At 40.0% G+C, this 22,615-nt stretch overlaps 1 protein-coding gene across 1 annotated transcript in view; it reads left to right on the top strand.

The window, feature by feature from the left end:
• The window catches only part of LOC126162328 (uncharacterized), a 35,113-nt gene extending 26,517 nt beyond the window's left edge, over nucleotides 1-8,596 (top strand). Inside the window, exon 3 of the mRNA XM_049918758.1 lies at nucleotides 7,260-8,596. Coding sequence (XP_049774715.1) covers nucleotides 7,260-7,682 — 423 coding nt within the window. The 3' untranslated portion in view covers nucleotides 7,683-8,596. The remainder of the gene's footprint in view (nucleotides 1-7,259) is intronic.
• The last annotated feature ends 14,019 nt before the right edge of the window (nucleotides 8,597-22,615 follow it).

The raw sequence follows: 22,615 nt of genomic DNA, 5'->3' as shown, positions 1-22,615 counted from the left end.
TTGCAGAAAATTGACTTTCCCAAAATTTTGAAAAAACACACTATATTCAGTACTGTACAACAAATAATCATGCCAACAATTCATATAGCACATGAACAGGAGTCAGTAAATAGGATAGAATGCTCGAAATTTTTGGGTGTACATACTGATAAAAACTTGAACTGGAAGAAGCGTATTACTAGGCTTCTCAAACAATTAAGTTCAGCTTCTTTTTCTTTCATATAATTGCTAATCTTGGAAGCAAACAAATCAAGCTCCTGACATATTTTGCATATTTCCACTGAATAATGTCTTATGGAGTAATTTTCTGGGGTACCTCACCACTTGGAAAGAAAGTATTGATTGCACAAAAGCGAGCAGTAAGAATAATATGTGGTGTTTACCCATGGATGTCATGTAGGTTCCTCTTTGAGCAGCTAACCATTTTATCTGTGCTGTCACAATACATTTATTCGCTAATGAAAGGCATCATAAATAATCCAAACAATGTGAGAAAAACAATTATGTCCCTCTTCAATACTAGAGAGGAAAATAACCTTTATTAATCGTTAGTAAAACTGTCAGAGTCTCATAAAGGAGTTCAGTATGTAGCAACAAAAATTTTTGATCGTTTGCACACTAATAAAACATGTCTAACAGATAGCAAAACAAACAAGTTTTAAATCTAACTTGAAATCATTTCTCCTGGACAAATGCTCCTATCCCATTGATGGATTTGTTCTTACAAACTGGTAGCCAGCAGAAAAAGAAATAACTTGTTTCTGAGAGTACCTACATGAGAAGGACTAAAAATGTGTTCATTAATTAAGAGGTTGGCAGCCCTGCAGCCAGGCGACTAGCGCGAGTTTTGGTCTTCTCGTAAAGATAAGTTATTTTAGATTATAAAACATATAGATTAGTACTGATTACGTGGTAAATAAGTGTATTAGTGTGCCGTTTAAGTGTACCATTAAAGGTTTCATTTTTCTTTACGTAATATAGCAGAAAACGCGAAAAGACCGTACAGTCATATTTTTTGTTTACGTTCTGCTGCAGCAAATCTATAGAATTTCGTTTAGTTGTTCCTTGCTCTCTCCAGCAATTTAACTTAGCTTACCTCTTCATTATTTAAGTAGCGTAAAGTTTAACTTGTTGTTTCAGAAACTTTGCACTTCTGTTTTTGTTTACACACAGTTGCGTATAGGCCAAATTTGTGTAACCATATTTTCGTGTTTATCTGTAATTTAACTGACTTATTCTTAATCAACTATTGCGTTTATCATGAGTGAAAAGTGCTTGACTTGCCGTAGAATTGTTAGGTCGGGGCTTTGGTGTGATGGGTGCTGTAGTTTTTTCCATGTGGGTGACTGTAGTGGCGTGGGAATGGGGGAAGTAAATGGACTCATCAGTGGTTTTGTAGGATTTGTAGTAGAGATAGGAAGATACTGGAACAGGAGGGGAAAATTGCTGCCCTTCAGGCTGAGTTAGACAAGGCCAGGGGAGATCTTGACAGGTTAAGGAGGGAGAAGGGTAAAGAGAGGTGGGAAGTGGCAACAGGCAACAGGAGGAACAGGCCTAGAACTTTGTCTGACAGCTTTATGGTGAATGTGGAAAATAGATTTGACCTGTTGCTTCAGTTAGAAGCTGGTGAGCCTCAAGCAGTTGCAGGTGTAGACAGGGCACAACAAACTTTCAGCAGCAAATTGAAAAGTAAGATGTAGGGAAATCAGAAAAGAGAAAGAAAGTGTTGTTGTTAGGTAGTTCTCATGGAAGAGGTGTTGGCCAACTCTTGCAGGATGAACTAGGATCAGAATACCAGGTCACCAATTTTTTTAAACCTAGTGCTGGTCTGGAGCAGGTGACAGAGGATTTAGGATCACTTTGCAAAGATTTCACTAAGGAAGACACCATGGTTATAGTGGGTGGGGCAGGTAACAGTATTGACAGAGATCCTGGGTACAGTATAGAGTGTGACCTGGCGAAGATTGCATCAGCATCGAAGCATACTAGTGTTGAGTTTGTATCTGTTCTTGGGCGCCATGACCGACCTCATTTGAACTCTTCTGTCAAGAGAGTTAATTTGGAGCTGGAACGGCTGCTCATGTCGGGTGCGGGGTCACACATTGGTGTGGTTCATGTTGATTCTCTCAGTAGGTGGGATTATACTAGGCATGGCCTTCACCTCAACAGGAAGGGGAAGGGTAAATTGGCTGGGGAAATAGCAGGAAAGTTAAAGGGGGGAGGCACTGTCATGAGTGGTAAAATACCAGTGGTTATAGGATTCAGAAAAGACCCTTTTTTAGGGTAGGGAGGACAGAAAGAAAGCAAATTTTAAGAGAGGTTAGAACTGAGACAAACCTTCAGTTTGAGAAAGAAATCAAAAAACATAATTCCAGCTTATTACATCAGCATAAACAGCCATTGGTTAAGAATTTTCAACTGTCAGCAGATATTTTAACTCCACCCAATGTGAAATGTCAGCTATCTTTATTGCATCAAAATATTCGAGGACTGAGAAATAAAATTAATGAATTAACTATCTGCATAGATGAATTAGAGTCTTCAAACCCAGCTGACATAATCTGCCTCTCTGAACATCATGTGACCACTGGTATAGAACTTTTAAGTGTTACAGGGTTTAGGTTAGCATCTCACTTTTGTAGATCAGAAATGGAGAAAGGAGGAGTTGCCACATTCATCAGGAACTGTCATAAATTTAAGAACATAGACATTCATAAATTTTGCCTAGAACAGCATATGGAAGCATGTGCAACAGAATTAGATTTTCACAAAAAATCTTTCATAATATTAAGTGTATATCGAGCACCTGCAGGTAACTTTAATCTGTTTGTAAACCACCTTGAAGCTGTACTGGCCCATTTAACAACCAAAAACAAAGAAATAGTGGTTGCTGGTGATTTCAATGTAGATTTCCTTAAAGACTCTCCGAATAAGAACTTATTTGAGTTAGTAACACTATCATTCAACTTAATTCCCACAGTAAAGTTCCCCACTAGGATAGCCACTTGCTCACAAACAGCCATTGATAATATCTTTATAGAAAAGTCCAAAGAACAAAATTATATTACAAAACCAATAGTCAATGGCCTCTCAGACCATGACATGCAGTTCCTTCTGTTAAATGTTAATACTGAACAGGATATAAAATCTGTTAAATCTGAGCTCAAGAGGGTAATCAGTAAGCCAAAAATTGATTATTTTAGGACACTCCTCAGAGACATTCACTGGACTGATGTTTACAGTGCTCATGGCATGAATGAAAAATATAACATTTTTGCTAATAAAGTGCTTACCTTATTTGAACACTGCTTTCCCCCAAAACTTACCAAGGTTAGAGGAAAATCTACAAAGAAGCCATGGATTACTCGAGGAATAGGGGTATCTTGTAAAACAAAAAGAAAACTGTATCTGTCAATCCGAAACATTTCCAATGTTGATGCTATAGCACATTATAAGAAATACTGCAAAATATTAAAGACTGTAATACGGATGTCAAAGCAAATATATTACAAGGAAAAGATAGTCATATCAGATAACAAAATAAAGACAATATGGGATATAGTGAAGGAGGAGACCGGTAGAACCAGACATGAAGAGGAACAAATAGCATTAAGAGTAAATGATACATTGGTGACAGATGTGTATAGTGTTGCAGAACTTTTTAACAAACATTTTATAACTGTTACTGAAAAGATGGGGTTTTCAGGTTCGGTAGATGCTGCTATGGATTACCTTAGACCAGACATTTCAAGTAACTTCCATAATATGAATTTGACCCTCACTACCCCAACAGAAATAATGTCCATCATAAAATCTTTAAAATCAAAAACATCTAGTGGGTATGATGAAATATCAACAAAGTTAATTAAAGAATGTGATTCTGAGCTAAGTAACATATTAAGCTATCTGTGTAACCAGTCGTTTATCAGTGGAATATTTCCTGAATGGCTGAAATATGCTGAAGTTAAGCCACTGTTTAAGAAGGGAGATAAAGAAATAGCATCAAATTTCCGTCCAATTTCACTGTTACCAGCATTCTCAAAAATTTTCGAAAAAGTAATGTACAGTCGTCTTTATAACCATCTTATCTCAAATAACATACTGTCAAAGTCACAGTTTGGGTTTCTAAAAAGTTCTGATATTGAGAAGGCTATCTTCACTTACAGTGAAAATGTGCTTAATTCATTAGACAAAAAATTGCAGGCAACTGGTATATTTTGTGATCTGTCAAAGGCATTTGACTGTGTAAATCACAATATCCTTTTAAGTAAACTAGAATATTATAGTGTAACAGGAAATGCTGCAAAATGGTTCAAATCTTATATCTCTGGCAGGAAACAAAGGGTGTTATTAGGAAAGAGACATGTATCAAGCTATCAGGCATCATCCAACTGGGAACTAATTACATGTGGGGTCCCACAAGGTTCCATTTTGGGGCCCTTACTTTTTCTTGTGTATATCAATGACCTTTCATCAGTAACATTACCAGATGCCAAGTTTGTTTTGTTTGCCGATGATACAAACATTGCAATAAATAGCAAATCAAGTGTAGTCTTAGAAAGATCAGCCAATAAAATATTTGTGGACATTAATCACTGGTTCCTAGCCAATTCTTTGTCACTAAACTTTGAAAAAACACACTACATGCAGTTCAGAACTTGTAAGGGGTGTCCCAAGAGTATATGTCTAACATACAATGACAAGAAGATAGAAGAAGTGGACAGTGTTAAATTCTTGGGATTACAGCTTGATAATAAATTCAATTGGGAGGAGCACACCACAGAACTGCTGAAGCGTCTTAACAAATCTCTGTTTGCAATGCGAATTTTGTCAGACGTAGGGGATATAAAAATGAAAAAGCTGGCATACTATGCTTACTTTCATTCCATAATGTCATATGGGATTATTTTTTGGGGTAATTCATCAAGCCAAGCTAAAGTTTTCCGGGCACAAAAACGTGCAGTAAGAATTATATGTGGTGTGAACTCAAGAACATCCTGCAGAAGCCTGTTTAGGGAACTAGGAATACTAACTACAGCTTCCCAATATATTTATTCCTTAATGAAATTTGTCATTAAAAATATATCACTTTTTCAAACCAACAGCTCAATTCATGGAATCAATACTAGAAATAAGAATAATCTTCACAAGGATTTAAAGTCACTTAGTCTTGTACAAAAAGGTGTGCATTATTCAGGAACACACATTTTCAATAACTTGCCAGCAGTCATAAAAAGCTTAACAACCAATAAATTCAGTTTAAGAGAAGCCTAAAGGATTTATTGGTGGCCAACTCCTTCTACTCCATTGATGAATTTCTTAGTAAAACCAACTGATTTGTATATAAGTACAACATAACTTCTGCACAATTTCAGTGCAGTAATGTGTTCACTGAAAATGTGTGTGTGTGTGTGTGTGTGTGTGTGTGTGTAAGTATAATCTAACTTCTGCACCATTTCAGTGCAGTAATGTGTTCATTGTAAATAAGTATTACAGTAGTTGTATTACATGTTTATTACCTTATAAATAAATAAAAAACTTTTTTATTTTTTTATTTTAAATTCAGTGCATTAGTATTTGTAAAATGACTCTTAGTGTTCATTAAAAAATGACGATCATTCCACTTGGGACCTGTGGAATGGTACATTAGCTTATTTGTTTTAGTTGTAAATATTTGTCATGTATTGTTGTTTTTCTGACATGTTCCACATCCAGGAGGACCTCCTCACTACGGATCAATTGGAATGAAAGTAAATCTAATCTAATATTAACATGAATCATGTATACATATAGTGTAAACTGACTCATTCCATGTAATTTTCATAAAAGAATCATTCAAATGATATTTTGATAAAAAAAATTGTTCAAATTATCTATAGAACATGTAACTAACTCCCAGCATATCCCAGCTGCCTTCCATCTGTGATACAGCGAAACATTGCCTCTGTTCCATGTCATCTCTATCCCAGTTTCACCAGTCCTATTTCTTTTCTTCTTCTTTTTCCTTTGTTATTTCTTCTGCTAAATTTTTCTTTAATGTTCCTCCATTGTCACCAGACACATTAACTTCCTTCCAAGTCATTATTTGTACTGTACCATTACCATTTCTTTTGTAAGAATGTCATTACTTCCTTTTTACAGGAACAATATACTTATTATGTTCATTAGTATAGCTGCTGTTAAGTTGTGGAAAATCCAGGATGGAATAACAGCTGTATGAATTATGGTAGATTGATACTTATCACATAAATGAGATACTGAGTGGCAGGCATGCACATTTAAAAGTAGACTGTTGATATTATTTGGCTATTGCACACAGACTGTCATCAGATGAAGGAGTGTATGCACAGCTCTCACATACATGTCTGCTGTCATCTCCAAGTGCCGTGGCTCCAGTCTACTTTTAAATCTGCCTGTATGCCATTGAGTGCCACCTCTATATAGTGACTATAATGAGTGTCATTATTCTCATGTGTACATAATATGCTAGCACATTACAATGTCAATTATAAAAGGAATCTGGGTTCCTAGCTAGATATAAGAGAGAGTCAAAGATGCATTACTGTTTTGCATAAAATAAATGCATAGACAAAATATTGATGTGGCACACACAAAAATTAAAAGGAATGAAGAAAAAATGCTGAGATTGTCTGGCAGTAGAGACAACTCTTGTATAAACCAAATCGAGAGGTATCTGCTGTCTTGTTCACTTGAACCTTGAAAATAATGAATGTAACTTTTCTGCTTGAAAGTAGCCTTTTTCTTTATTGGTTTGCCAGTTTTTGTTCATGTTTTTGTTTATATTTGTATGTTTTACTAATTTTTATGACTAATTTGACATTAAGTGGCTATTAGAATACTGTAAAAGTATTCCAGGCAAGATCCTTTTACATTTAGTTAATATGTGTAATTAAGTCAGTGCAGTATCTCATCCAGGTCATAGTTAAGCTGCAGTAGTTTCCAGTTTCTTAGCTGAACTTTTTAAACAGGTCTATAAGCAGACTGAAATATAATCATAAATCCTTTGTAACATAATGTCCATGCAGAAAGAGTTGCAAGGAGAATATGACAGAAATTTAATAAGTCTTATGCAGTTAATAAATTAAGCATGACACTCACCTGGTGTGTAAAACAAGTGTCTTTCAATTGAAATACACCATAGGTAGATTCGTAATTAACATTGTACTCAATTTCTTTTATTTGTTTTTTTTTTTTTTCCTTAATGCCAATCACTTATGTGTGTCTTCTTTCTTTTCTAGATTATCACGTGCCTTGAATGCCACAAGAAGACAATAATTTCTTCCAAGAAGCCATTCACCAATTTCTACAAAGCTAAAGAATCGGAATCAGCCCCTGAATATAATGAAACACAGACACCAAGCAAGAAGAAAAAGAAAAAGAAACGTGATCCATTTGCTGGGCTAAAACCCTCTGTTTGCACCCCTCTTTCCACCAAAATTAAGAACAGTCCAGTAGGAATTTCTAGTCCTGCACGGAAAATAAATTCGAAAAGTTCAACTGCTGGAAGTGTTTCTGTGAGACAAAAGAGTACTCCTCTTAGTACCAAGACTGGTTACAAGAGTAGAATAAAGAACACAAATACTCTGCAAAAACTTCTAGCAAATAGCTCTAAAAAGCAAAAAGTGTCTTCACTGAAAGTGTTCCTGGACTCTGTGACATGACTGGCTGTTTTGCCTTTGTGTATAAAATGTAAATATTGAGAGTATCAGGTATATTCTTTACATATTCCATTATTGTTGGGTATTGAAAATCCTTCACAAATTTCTGAAATATTGTAAATACTGCTAAAGAAAATTCTAGTTACATTGCAGAAGATAAGCTTGAATGGCTCAGTATACACAATGACAGCTAAGATTAGTATTATGTCTTCACTTTATGAAGTGTTATGGTGCGTAGGCTGATAGGAGTCACTGCATCAATAAAAGTCAAAAGGCTGTAAATGACTATGGAATGATATTCTCTCATTTCCAGTTGCTACCAAGCTTAGCTTTCAAAAGTGAGTGCTGGCCCACTAATATTGTTGTAAAAATAGTGTTTCCAAATTAACCATGCTGTGCCAGTTTGTATCGTGAAGCTGTTTGTTATGTATTTATATTGAAAATGAGTGATGGATGTGATGCTACTACATTGAAACTGACACTCTCAACTATTTCGATGCCTGTCCATGGAAAGAGAGTTGTGATTCAGAACCAGCCTCACAAAATGATGCTAAATGTCATAAAATGCGTTATCATACTTGACTTCCGAATAAATATACAGTTATACATACAGATATACATACAATTTTTAAATTACCCTGTAGATAGACAAAGAATGATGATTAAGGCACAAAAATAGACTTAAGCATACTCAGGAGGTATTATTCATTTTGGCTTAGAAATTCATCTATACTGTTACATCACATTTATTATCATTTTTCACGAATCCCGTGGTTTTTCTTTATATAGATACATGGATATTGTGCAATTCTAATGCAGACAGAGTTATGAGCTATAATCCTTGTGAAAATATTCATCGATGTAGTAGAAGGTGTTGGCCAACAGGAAGTTCTTTGATTCACTCTGAAACCGATCTTTATCAAACCTTTGTATGCTCTGGTAAGTTATTGAATATATGAGTGCCCATGTATTTGACTCCTTTTTGTGTTAATGTTAAGCTTTTATAGCCCTTATACAGATTTTTTTGGTTCTGGTATTATAATCATGTTTTGCACTATTTTGTGTAAAAAAGAGACATGTTGGAAATCGCAAAGGACATCAATGAGTATATGTAATGAAAAGTAGTAGTTAGAATACCAAGTTTCTTAAAGATGTGTCTGCATGATGATCTAGGACTGACACCAGATAAAATTCTAATGACTCATTTCTGAATTTTGAAAATGTTCTCTTTGTGAGAGAAGTTTCCCCAAAAGATGATTCCATAACTCATTAGTGAATGGAAGTAGGCCAAATAAACTAACTTCTTCATTTTTAAATCACCTTTTTTGTCCTATCATGCATACTGCAGATGTAGCTGAACTAAGGCATTTCATTAAGTCTAGAATGTGAGTTTTCCAATTGAGGTTGTGGTCAATTTGTAGCCCTAAAAAACTGACACTGTCTACAACTTTGATTTCATTGTTTGAATACATTATACTTATAGTGTCAGGTAATTTTTGTGAAGTACTAAACTGTATGTACTGGGTCTTGTCAAAATTCAGTAACAATCCATTTGCTGTGAACCACCCATCGATACTTACAAATATTTGATTAGCTGATTGTTCAATGAGATCACGGGTACTAACCTCTTTTTTGTAATAATTTTACGATGTGAAGATAAGTCTGAGTATACACCTCAACTTCATCAAACTCAACACTTCTGTGTTAAGTGAATTCCAATAATGCCATATGAGCATTCATTTCACTAACTGTTTCGGTTACTGTAGGTGATATGCATATACTCACAACAGTTCACTTCCTTTTGATGAGTGAAGAAATCTTCCTTAGTTTCCTGATTTCTTATTCCTTATTAAATATTTTACATAACTGGTGATCACTTGATTCACCTTGCTGGCCACTCGCCTGACCACATACCACACTGGAATACATCCGCAGCTGGCAGGTTGCCACACCCTTAGACATCTGCTACCAAAGTCAGAGATACCCAGACTCTGGTCTTACGCACTGCACTGTGTATGTGCCAGACCACAACAGCAACATTTCCCACTGTGTACTCGAAGAATAACAGCAACATAAACTTTCCTCTGTGTACAGGCGAGAATCTGGTGGGCTCCATGAGAGCTACAATAATCGCCTGCCAGCAGTGCGTGCAGCCGATAGTGGCATTGCAAGTCATGGCACTACACTTTACACATGCATCTCATGATCCGCAGGGAAACCCGTCCACAGGATTACATAAGTCATAGCGCAGTCACACCTACACACAGTCTCCCCTCTGGGCTCGATGCCAGCTGCTACCCGCTAGCCATCAGGCAGCAGTGACCTTCAACTGGACATCGACCCAGGGATTTCGACGAACGCAATTGGCCAGCACTCAACGGAACCAGACTGCTGCCAGGATGCCGGCCACGTCACCGACCCAAACAATGGCCATATCACCAATAAGCATGCCAACCAAACATTGACCCAACACCGATCGAGAACTTACATGGGTAGTTTAAAAAGTACTTGGAATGGAATAGAAAAAAAAAAGTACTTACATCACTGAAACTTATTTTTCAGTGTAGTCTCCTTATAGATCAATGCACTTGGTCCAACGATGTTCCAGTGCCTTGATCCCATCTCAAAAATGAGTTTCCTCCAGGCCTACAAAATAGTTGTCAACTCTGGCTATCAATTCTTCATTTGAAGTCACTCTTTGTCCACCAAGAAAAATTTTCAGTTTTTGCAAGAGATGGAAGTCTGACGGAGCCATATCAGGTGAATAAGACGGGTGTGGCTTTCTTTTGTGGTGGAGAATCAGCATGTTTCCACTGCTTTGACTGTTTTTTGTCTCTGGATTATAGTAGTACACCCAGTTTTTATCTGTGGTCACAAACCAGTGCAAAAAAAAAATCTCGTTCATTTCTCCTAAAATGGGCGAAATATTGTTCTGATATGTCCACTCTCATGCGTTTTTGATCCAGTGTCAAGAGTCGCAGCACCTATCTTGCAGATAATTCTAATTTTTTTTTAATTTCTAATTCTTTAGTTAAAATATGATATACCTTTTCAGATGGCATCTTGCAAGTGTGAGCAATTTCATGCGTTTTCAGTTGGCGATCCTCCATGACCATTTTGTGCACTTTGGCAGTGGTTTCTAGAGAAGTGACACATTTTGGCCAACCACTGCATGGATCATCATCTAAGCTCTCCCAACCAAATTTAAATATATTTGTCCACTTGGCAACAGTTTAATACGGAGGAGCAGAGTCCCCCAGTGTATTCTGGAAATCAGCATGAATGTCCTTTGCTTTCTTACCTTCCTTTACGAAGTACCTAATCACTGCTCAAATCTAGATTTTTTCCATCTTTGCAAATCACTACACGGAAACAACAACAGAGCCACATCACTGCCACAGCTCTGTTCCAAGAGCACTGACGTGGCACATATTTACAGGCTACGGTCCAATGAATATCACATGACATATTCGTTGCACTAGCGCTGACCTCTCCTGGTGATTCCGAGAACTTTTCAAACCACCCTCGTTCTTGGACTATTGTGAGAAATCTTTATTCCTACCAAAAGTGGCTTTGCTTTCAACCTTCATGCCATAATTGTGAGATGTTCATTTTTCATGTTACCAGTGAAAGTGTTCATTTCTTGTAACCACTCTATCGACTTATTTGTGCCTTGTCCTCGCCATCTCCCAAGGTGAAGACATAAAATTGATGGTGAGGATAAAAGTTTCTTGTTGGTTGTGTCACTTATCGTTTTTTGTGGTTTCTCAGTGCAGTGTTCTTCTCCGTGACCACCGTCGACTCTGATCCATAGACAACAGTGGGGATAACTGAGGATCTCGCAACAAGTGATGCTGCAGATGTTGCGCAGGCAGTCTGGGCATTGGGTCAGGCATCTGTGGAGATGCCTCTTCTTCTGCTGCCTCCACTGCCCAGCCATGGCTCTGCTCCGAATCCCACTGTGGCACCTCCAGCCCCACCAGTACCCTCATCACCAGCCTGCCCCCACCCAACACAGTGCTACCACTTGCACTGCCAGCCAGCGCATTGCCAGTCTGCACTTCGCGGGCCCGTACCTCACCAGCCCATCTGGTGCCACATGCATCACCAGTCCGCACTCCGCTGACGCACCCACTGGTACTGTATGTTTCACCAGACCGTGCATCACCAGTCTGCCCTTTGCGGGTGTCCACCTCACGGGCCCCCCTGCAGCAGACACACATTTTGGCGGCTCACACACTGCTGTCATGCGTCATATCACTGGTCCACTCTGTGCTGACGCACCAGCTACTACTAAGCACTTCGCCGGCTTACCCATCATCAGCGGGCACACCACAGGTCAGCACATTGCCATGCTGCCCTTCACCAGCTGCCTTGCACTGTTCTGTCTGCTCCCAGTCCCAGCACTACCAGTCTGCACATCATTGGCCCATTGGCATGGTCACCCCTACACACCTAAGCACACCAAATGCATCCACACACATTCTCCTAATCCTTCTCAATCACTCTCGCTGATTTCTATGCCTTAGGCTGTGCCAGTTTCTGTGTCACTTGTCCGTCCAATTCGTGCACCATTGAATCCGGGGCTACTGGCTCATCCACCATCACTTGTGCCAGCACCACCAGCTCTTCTCATGCCACCAGCTGTATTTGTGCCTGCTCATGTTATGCTGACTGCCGCACCAGATCCTGGACTGATCTGTCACTCAACCGCCTCCCCTCTGCCGTGCCAAGCCCGATGCTGCCATGCTGGTTGATGCAGCCACGGCCAGCCATTTTCCTGTGATTGGCAGTTTCAAGAATGGGCAACGATGATGATGACTTTGATGAGGTTGCTCTTCACGTGTGCTTCCCTGTTTCTGGTTGTTTTTTCTATTGTTTTGCTAGAGCCCAGTTTCCCTCTTTCTAGACTGTTTGTATTTTTTCCGCCAAATCAACCTTGCTTTATACCCCTGTCTTTCCTTGTTGGCTTCCGGTTGGCATTCCTTTCTGCTTCCCATTCCCGTCTTGGCATCTTCCCATTCTTGCTGCTTCTTCCCCTACCAAGCAGCTCAGTCAGTCAATTCCTGTGTTCTTCGTATGTGCATTCCTTTCTGTGCTGTTGCTGTTCTGCCTCTGTCTTGTGTTTCTCGTTGTCTTCAGATTGCAGTCCCTCTGTTGTATCTTCATGCTCTCCAGACCTTGTGCTACTGGCCCAGCCATCACAGCTGCAGTCGCTGGCACCATGTCTAGGGCCAGCAACACAGCCAGAACTGGCCACAACAGTGCTGCTGCCAACACAGCCCACACTGCCATCACTCTCCTGGACAGCTCTTCCAATGGCATTGCCATCATCTGTCGTAGCCAGTCCTGTCCAAAATGGCAGCACCACCGCTACTGCTTTCTCCACCACAGTCGCAGCCTTCCTCCTTGTGGCTGGCCATCTGTGCGGCATCACTGCTGTCTCGGTGGGCCCCACACAGTCATACCTGCAGCTCCTTCTTTGGTCGACTCTGGCCATTCTCCTGCTAGGCTCCTCACTGTTGTTCCAGCCATCACCATTTCCATGCACCTTTGGGCCCGTATGTGCACTACTATGCCCCTGTTTTCCCTATGCACCTCCTCAATACATGGCTACACATACCCACTCCTTCACAGTGGCCTTCCACACCTGCAGCTGCAGGACCTTTCTCTAGGTGGTGTTGCTCCACTTCTCTTTCTTACCAATCCAATGCTGATATTCTGGCTGGTCTTTTGTTTTGCCTTATCAGCTTTCCTCTTCCTTTTTTTCACACGTTCTTGTCTTTTCTTTTTCCACATGCATATTCACTACAAATGGCTTTTCTGTTTGGCACCTCTGCGTTGAGCCTCTCTTCTCTGCCCTTAAGGCTTCTTGCATTCTCGGGCACAACTTCTGCCCTGCTATGCATCTCCCTGCTATGCATCTCCTCCCTTCCTGCCATCTGTGCCTGATGGATTCACCATCTTTTTGAGGTGGGAGGGCTGTAGTATCCAGCCCCTCGCCTGGCCGCATACTATCATGGAACACATCTGCAGCTGATGGGTTGACACACTCTTAAGTATCCCATACTAAAGCCAAGGCACACAAATTCCAGTTGTAGACACTGCACTGTGTGCATGCTGGACCACAAGAACAACATTTCCCACTGTGTACTCAGAGGGCAGCAGCAACAAAAACTTCCCTCTGTGTACAGGCAAAACTATAGTGGGCGCCGCGAGGGGTGCAGTCATCACCCTCCAGCAGCATGCGTCAACCATATCTCTTACCAGCACACCAACCGGAGTTCAACCCAACAACGATCAAGAGAGAAATCTTATTTTTTATCTCCTCTTTCATTCACTTGAGAGTGTATTGTACATTTTCAAGTGCCAACTTGATTATATAATATGGTGTAGGATTATAAGAACAGCTTGTGGTCTAGGGCTAGCATCTTTGACTAGTAATCATAACTTCCTGCACCCTTGGTTCAAACTCAACAAATGTTTAAATTTTGAATAAAAATCATCAGCAGTGGCAGTTGAAGGCTTCCAATGTAACACAATCACCAGGATTCTGCCAACAGCGTTGTCCTAGAGCGCAGAGATGTCGGATTTGCGATTGACAGGGAAGTAGGGCAGAGAGTTAGCTAATGTTGTCATCAAATTTGACAGCAAATCATTGCCAACAACTATAGTCCAGGTATACATGCCAGTGTTGGAATCAGAAGATGAAGGAAGTATATGAGGGTATTAAATTGGTAATTAAGTATGTAAATGGGGATGAAAATCTAATGATCATGAGGATTGGAATGTGTTTGTAGGAGAAGGAATAGAAGAAAGGATTTCAGGAGAATATGTACTTCACTGTAGGAATGAGAGAGAAAGAAAACTATTTGAGTTCTGCAATAAATTTCAGAAGGTAGTAGCAAATACTCTGTCCAAGAATCATAAGAGAACATGGCATACTTGGAAAAGACTTGGAGACATGGAAAGATTACAGCTGGATTATATCATGGTGAGACAGAGATTCCTAAATCAGATGTTATATTGTAAGGCATACCCAGGTGCAGATATAGATTCAGATCATAATTTAGTAATGATGAAGAGTAGGCTGATGTTCAAGAGAATCTTCCAGAAGAATTAGTTACGAAGGGAGTGGGCACTGAAGTATTAAGGAATGATGAGAACCATTTGAAGTTTGTTAAAGATGTGGATACTGCACTAAGTAATACCAAGAGTAGCCAGTTCAGTTGAAGGGGAGTGGACATCTCAAAAAAAAAGAAAAAAAAAAAGAGGCAGTCACAAATGAGGTACAGATGAATGTACAGCAAACTTAACTGCAAAGTCTTTTAGGTGCCAGAAGAAATACTTCAATTGATCAACAGAAAAAGGAATTACAAAAATGTTCAGGAACAGATGGCATGGCGTAATGTATTACTTTGGTGAAGTGATGTGTTGTAGAAGCATTTTCCGAACTGATGAATGATGATCACTACTAAAAACAGTTTATTTCTGTAATGAATTAGTACAATCTATTGTTTGGGTGTAGGATTTATTTATGCACATACACTATGTGATCAAAAGTATCTGGACACCCCAAAAACATATGTTTTTCATATTAGGTGCATTGTGCTGCCACCTACTGCCAGGTGCTCCATTTCAGGGACCTCAGTAGTCATTACACATCATGAGAGCACAATGGAGCGCTCCGCGGAACTTTGGGACTTCGAACGTGGTCAGGTGATTGGGTGTCACTTGTATCGTACGTCTGTATGCGAGATTTCCACACTCCTAAGCATCCCTAGGTCCACTGTTTTCGATGTGATAGTGAAGTGGAAACATGAAGGGACATGTACAGCACAAAAGCGTATGGGACATGTGCAGCGCAAAAGTGTACAGGCTGACCTCGTCTGTTGACTGACAGAGACAGCAGACAGTTGAAGAGGGTCAAAATGTGTAATGGGCAGACATCTATCCAGACCATCACACAGGAATTCCAAACTGCACTAGGATCCACTGCAAGTACGATGACAGTTAGGCGGGAGGTGAGAAAACTTGGACTTCATGGTCGAGCAGCTGCTCATAAGCCACACATCACATCTATAAATGCCAAATGATGCCTCCCTTGGTGTAAGGAACAAAAACTTAGACTGAACAGTGGAAAAACGTTGTGCGGAGCGACGAATCACAGGACTTAATGTGGCGATCTGATGACAGGGTGTGGGTATGGCGAATGCCCGTTGAACGTCATCTGCCAGTGTGTGCAGTGCCAACAGTAAAATTCGGAAGTGGTGGTGTTATGGTGTGGTCGTGTTTTTCAAGGAGGGAGCTTGCACCCATTGTTGTTTTGCTTGGCACTATCAGAGCACAAGCCTGCATCGATGTTTTAAGCACCTTCATGCTTCCCACTGTTGAAGAACAGTTTGGCGATGGTGATTGCATCTTTCGACATTATCAAGCACCTGTTCATAATGCACGGCCTGTAATGGAGTGCTTACATGACAGTAACATCCCTGTAATGGACTGGCCTGCACAGAGTCCTGACCTGAATCCTGTAGAACACCTTTGGGATGTTTTGGAACGCCGATTTCATGCCAGGTCTCACCGACCAACATCGATACCTCACCTCAGTGCAGCACTCCGTAAAGAATGACCTGCCATTCCCCAAGAAACCTTCCAGCATCTGATTAAATGTGTGCCTGTGAGAGCGGAACCTGTTATCAAGGCTAAGGGTGGGCCAACACCATATTGAATTCCAGCGTTACCAATGGAGGGCACCACGAACTTGTAAGTCATTTTCAGCCAGGTGTCCGGATACTTGTGATCACATAGTATACGAGGGTTGGAACTTAAATAGTGGCAACTATATATTCACAACCGATACAAAAGATTTATATGTTTGCACCTGTTACTGTCCTTCAAAGTAGTCACCAGCGTTGTGGAAGGCGCAGTATACAGTTAGCAGAGCCTGTTCTGTTGATGGTGAGAATAGAGCGGTCTACTGCCTGTTGAATCTCTGGAACAGTTCTGAAGTTAATGCAAAGAAGTGGTTCCTTCATTTTCGGAATCAAATCAAAGAGTATGGTGGATGGATGGTACAGTACTTCCCAGTCCCATCGACTGAACAGAGCAGCCACAGCTTGTACTGTATGTGCCCGCGCATTGTCGTGCAAAATGATGGCTGGGTTGTGCAGAAACTGTCACCACTTCTTTTGCAAAGCTGGCCACAGTGATGCTCCAAATCTACCAGCAATACTGTGCATTGATGGTGGCATTCGCTTCAGAACTGTTCCAGAAGTTCGACAGGCAGTAGACTGCTTCATTCGCACCATCAACAGAACAGTCTCAGCTAACGATATACTACGCCTTCCACATGGCTGGCAATGGGTGCTACACAGTGCTGGTGGCTACTTTGAAGGACAGTAACAGTTGCAAACATGTAACTCTTTTGTATTGGTTGTGAATAAATATTTGCCTCTATTGAGGTTCCAAACCTCGTACAGCATGAAATAGATGGACGCAGCATATCTCCAAGGCAGGACGACGATAAACAGTGTACCACATTCGCATTAAATGTTGGTTGTGTTGTTTATTCTCTGTCATCAGTCTTTGCCTTGGTGCAAGCCATAGAGGAAGAGCGGCTGTGACAATGCCTATAATATCATGGGTACAAGAGAAAACTTGTTATACATTGACTTATTTGGAAGCTGCTAAAGAAGACAGCCATTTGTGGACTCAGTTCCAAATCTGAAACAACTTTTATCTTAAATGGTCACTGTAATCAAAGGTAAAATATACTATACTTATGAGAAGCCGTACATTTATTTCTAGAACTGGGTGTTGGATTTGTACTCTTAACTTCCAGCAGTAACTGCAGCACTTCGTGACTTGAAGTTCGATTAGAAGAGGTTGGCAAGCAAGGTGAGCAAAAGTGAATAATAAGAAGTCATAGCTCCCAATCAGACTTTACTTGGCCACACAATATCACAGTAAAGAACAAGCAGAACATGGCAGTAGGAATCCACCAATGGAAATCCCATAGGAATAAAGTAAATAGGAAGTGGGGCAGCCAAGGAGAAATGGTTGGGGGAAAGATGTCAAGAAATTGAAAAAGAAATAATCATTGAGAGGACTGACTCAGAGTACCAGGAACCAGCACATTGAAGGCCTCTGTGAGAGAGGAAGAACTTTCCTGATGATTTGATAGAAGAAGAAACAGGAGTCGACAGGGAAGAGATATGGGTTCCACTATTAAAGTCAGAATTTAAAAGCGCCTGGAATATTTGAAATCAAATAAGGCAGATGGGATTGATAACATTTCATCAGAATTTCTAAAATTATTGGAGGAGGAGGAGGTAGTCAGACAGTTGTACTTTGCCCATATGCAAAAGATTTGACCAACTGTCAGAGTTGAGTGGAGAGGAGCCTCTTGTATCTGTAGATGTAGGGAACATGCAGCAGTCCTCAGCAGTTAGGAGGCCTAGGTTAGTTGCAACGTCAAACAGATACAAGGTTCTGCTGCTAGGTAGTTCGCATGGTAGGGGTGTAAGCCAGCAGTTGCAGGAAGTGTTGGGGAGTGAGTACCCGGTCACCAGCATTGTGAATCCTAATGAGGGTTGGCTCAGATGCCTGACAGCATAGGGAAGTTATGTAGGAATTTTACAAAGGAGGATCAGGTAGTGATAGTGGGTGAAGCAGGGAACAAACTTGATAGGGACGGGGAATATGATGTAGGTGGTGACCTGGTAAAGGTAGCTACTGAAACTGGTGGCACTAATGTGCATTTCGTGCAACTGTTTCAGCGTCATGATCGGCCCCATCTTAATGTGGCTGTTACATGTGTTAACATGGGGCTGGAGAGAGTGCTGATAGCAGAGAGCATGGGTCACATTTCAGTGGTGCCAGTTGGATCTATCAGTAGATCAGGTTTCACTAGGCATGGCCTGCACCTCAATAGGTATGGGTGGGGAGGCTGACAAAGCTTATAGGTGGTGGTGGGATCACTCATGGAAAAATTCCTGCAGTAGTTGGTGTTAGAGGTGCACCGTTTTTAGATTGAAGTCAGCTGATAGGTATACCTGCTTAAAGGAAGTCCCTCAAACTAAGGGCTCACTTTCAGAGGATGTCATGTTTCCAAGTAGAGAAGGATTTAGCATATTTCATCAAAATGTAAGAGATATTAGAGATAAAGTTAGTTAACTGCTTACAGATGTTGACTCTGAAATTATTTGTATGTCAGAGCACCACATAAATAATTTGACAATTCAGAGGCTTCCTTTACCAGGATACAGATTAGCTGGCTGGTTTTCAAGGAGTTTCTTGCGGGGTGTGGCAGTGGCTATGTATGTAAAAAACAGTATTCCATTTGAGTCCGTAGTCCTGTCATGACACTGCACTAGACAGATATTTGAATGTTGTGCAGGGGCAGTTGAATTTAGTGAAATTAAACTAATTGTTGTTGTTTATAGGTCCCCTAACTCTGACTTCAGAGCATTTCTGCTCAATCTTGAGAGGGCTCTTGATTCAAATTGTAGGAAGTACCAGAAATTAGTTATATGTGGTGACATAAATTTTGTGTATGATGGTGCAAGAAAAAGGATGTTGGTAGATCTCCTAAATTTATATGATCTGATGCAGACTGTGTTTCTTCCAACTAGGGTGCAGGGGAACAGTAACACAGCTATAGACAATAACTTTTTTTTTTTCATTCTTCATTGCTAGACAGGAATTCTGCTATTAAAAGCATGAATGGCCTTTCAGGCCATGATACTCAAATTTTGACACTAAAAGGCTTTTATACTCAATCAAATGTCACATGTAATTACAAACTATGTAGGTAAGTTAATCCAAAAACCATAGAGAGTTTTTTAAACCTTGTCAAGGAACAAGAGTGGCAGGATGTTTATAGTGCTGATAACATAGATGATAAATATAATGCTTTCGTTAACACATTTCTCACGCTCTTTGAGAGTTGCTTTCCATTAGAACGTTCTAAATGGGGTACTAGCAGTAATAGGCAGCCTGGGTGGCTGACTAGTGGGTTGAGGATATCATGTAGAACAAAGTGGGAATTATATCAAAATGTTAGTAGTAGTCACAATCGAGCTGCAGTAGCCCATTACAAACAGTATTGTAAGGTGCTTAAAAATGTTATTAGGAAGGCAAAGACTATGTGGTATGCAAATAGAATAGCTAATTCACAGGATAAAATTAAAACCATATGGTCAGTTATGAAGGAAGTGTCTGGTCAGCAGCACAAGGTTGATGATGTAAAGTCAGTTCCCAGTAAAGATACTTCTGTTACTGATATATGTTCAGTATTTAACAATCATTCTCTGAGCATTGCTGGTGAATTAAATAAAAAATTAGCTTCTACAGGTAATCATATAACACTTTTGGCAAATGCCTCTCAGAGATTGGTGTCTGAAATACTCCTCTGTGATACAGACAAGGGGAAGATTGAGTCAATAATTAAATCACTGAAGACTAAGGACTCTCATGGTTATGATGGACTGTCTAGCGGAATATTAAAGTACTGTACTGCATGTTAGCCCTATATTTAGCCATATTTGTAATTTTTCCTTCAGGAATGGTCAGTTTACTGAATGATTAAAGTTGTTATTGTTGTGGTCTTCAGTACTGAGACTGGTTTGATGCATCTCTCAATGCTACTCTATCCTGTGCAAGCTTCTTCATCTCCCAGTACTTACTGCAACCTACATCCTTCTGAATCTGCTTAGTGTATTCATCTTTTGGTCTCCCTCTACGATTTTTACCCTCCATGCTGACCTCCAATGCTAAATTTGTGATCCCTTGATGCCTCAAAACATGTCCTACCAACCAGTCCCTTCTTCTTGTCAAGTTGTGCCACAAACTCCTCTTCTCCCCAATTCTATTCAATACCACCTCATTAGTTATGTGATCTACCCATCTAATCTTCGGCATTCTTCTGTAGCACCACATTTCGAAAGCTTCTATTCTCTTCTTGTCCAAACTATCTATCATTCATGTTTCACTTCCATACATGGCTACACTCCATACAAATACTTTCAGAAATGACTTCCTGACACTTAAATCTATACTCGATGTTAACAAATTTCTCTTCTTCAGAAACGCTTTCCTTGCCATAATCTATACTCGATGTTAACAAATTTCTCTTCTTCAGAAACGCTTTCCTTGCCATTGCCAGTCCACATTTTATATCCTCTCTACTTCGACCATCATCAGTTATTTTGCTCCCCAAATAGCAAAACTCCTTCACTACTTTAAGTGTCTCATTTCCTAATGTAATTCCCTCAGCATCACCTGACTTAATTCGACTACATTCCATTATCCTCGTTTTGCTTTTGTTGATGTTCATCTTGTATCCTCCTTTCAAGACACTATCCATTCCATTCAACTGCTCTTCCAAGTCCTTTGCTGTCTCTGACACAATTACAATGTCATCGGCGAACCTCAAAGTTTTTATTTCTTCTCCATGGATTTTAATACCTTCTTCGAATTTTTCTTTTGTTTCCTTTACTGCTTGCTCAATATACAGATTGAATAATATCGGGGAGCGGCTACTACCCTGTCTCACTCCCTTGCCAACCGCTGCTCCCCTTTCATGCGCCTTGACTCTTACAACTGCCATCTGGTTTCTGTACAAATTGTAAATAGCCTTTCGCTCCCTGTATTTTACCCCAGCCACCTTCAGAATTTGAAAGAGAGTATTCCAGTCAACATTGTCAAAAGCTTTCTCTAAGTCTGCAAATGCTAGAAACATAGATTTGCCTTTTCTTAATCTATTTTCTAAAATAAGTCGTAGGGTCAGTATTGCCTCATGTGTTCCAACATTTCTACAGAATCCAAACTGATCTTCCCTGAGGTCGACTTCCACCAGTTTTTCCATTCATCTGTAAAGAATTCGTGTTAGTATTTTGCAGCTGTGACATATTAAAATGATCGTTCGGTAATTTTCACATCTGTCAACACCTGCTTTCTTTGGGATTGGAATTATTACGTTCTTCTTGAAGTCTGTGGGTATTTCGCCTGTCTCATACATCTTGCTCACCAAGTGGTAGAGTTTTGTCAGGACTGGCTCTCCCGAGGCTGTCAGTAGTTCTAATGGAATGTTGTCTACTCCCGGGGCCTTGTTTTGACTCAGGTCTTTCAGTGCTCTGTCAAACTCTTCACGCAGTATCGTATCTCCCATTTCATCTTCATCTACATCCTCTTCCATTTCCATAATATTGTCCTCAAGTACATCGCCCTTGTATAGACCCTCTATATACTCCTTCCACCTTTCTGCTTTTCCTTCTTTGCTTAGAACTGGGTTTCCATCTGAGCTCTTGATATTCATACAAGTGGTTCTCTTTTCTCCTAAGGTCTCTTTCATTTTCCTGTAGGCAGTATCTATCTTACCCCTAGTGAGATAAGCCTCTACATCCTTAAATTTGTCCTCTAGCCATCCCTGCTTAGCCATTTTGCACTTCCTGTTGATCTCATTTTTGAGACGTTTGTATTCCTTTTTGCCTGCTTCATTTACCGCATTTTTATATTTTCTCCTTTCATCAAAAAAATTCAATATTTCTCCTGTTACCCAAGTATTTCTACTAGCCCTCGTCTTTTTACCTACTTGATCCTCTGCTGCCTTCACTACTTCATCCCTCAGAGCTACCCATTCTTCTTCTACTGTATTTCTTTCCCCCATTCCTGTCAATTGTTCCCTTATGCTGTCCCTGAAACTCTGTACAACCTCTGGTTTAGTCAGTTTATCCAGGTCCCATCTCAGTAGTAAAGATGCTTTATAAAAAGGGTGAAAGGGATAATGTAGACAACTTTAGACATATTTCTATGCCATCAGTGTTTGCTAAAGTTATTGAAAAAGCTGTATATGTAAGGATAGTTGATCATTTTATATCACATGATTTACTATCAAATGTACAATTCAGCTTTAGAAGTCACTTAACAACTGA

The sequence above is a fragment of the Schistocerca cancellata genome, chromosome 2, assembly GCF_023864275.1.
Source record: "Schistocerca cancellata isolate TAMUIC-IGC-003103 chromosome 2, iqSchCanc2.1, whole genome shotgun sequence".
Classification (NCBI taxonomy): domain Eukaryota; kingdom Metazoa; phylum Arthropoda; class Insecta; order Orthoptera; family Acrididae; genus Schistocerca; species Schistocerca cancellata.
This window is presented reverse-complemented; position numbering and strand designations above follow the sequence as displayed.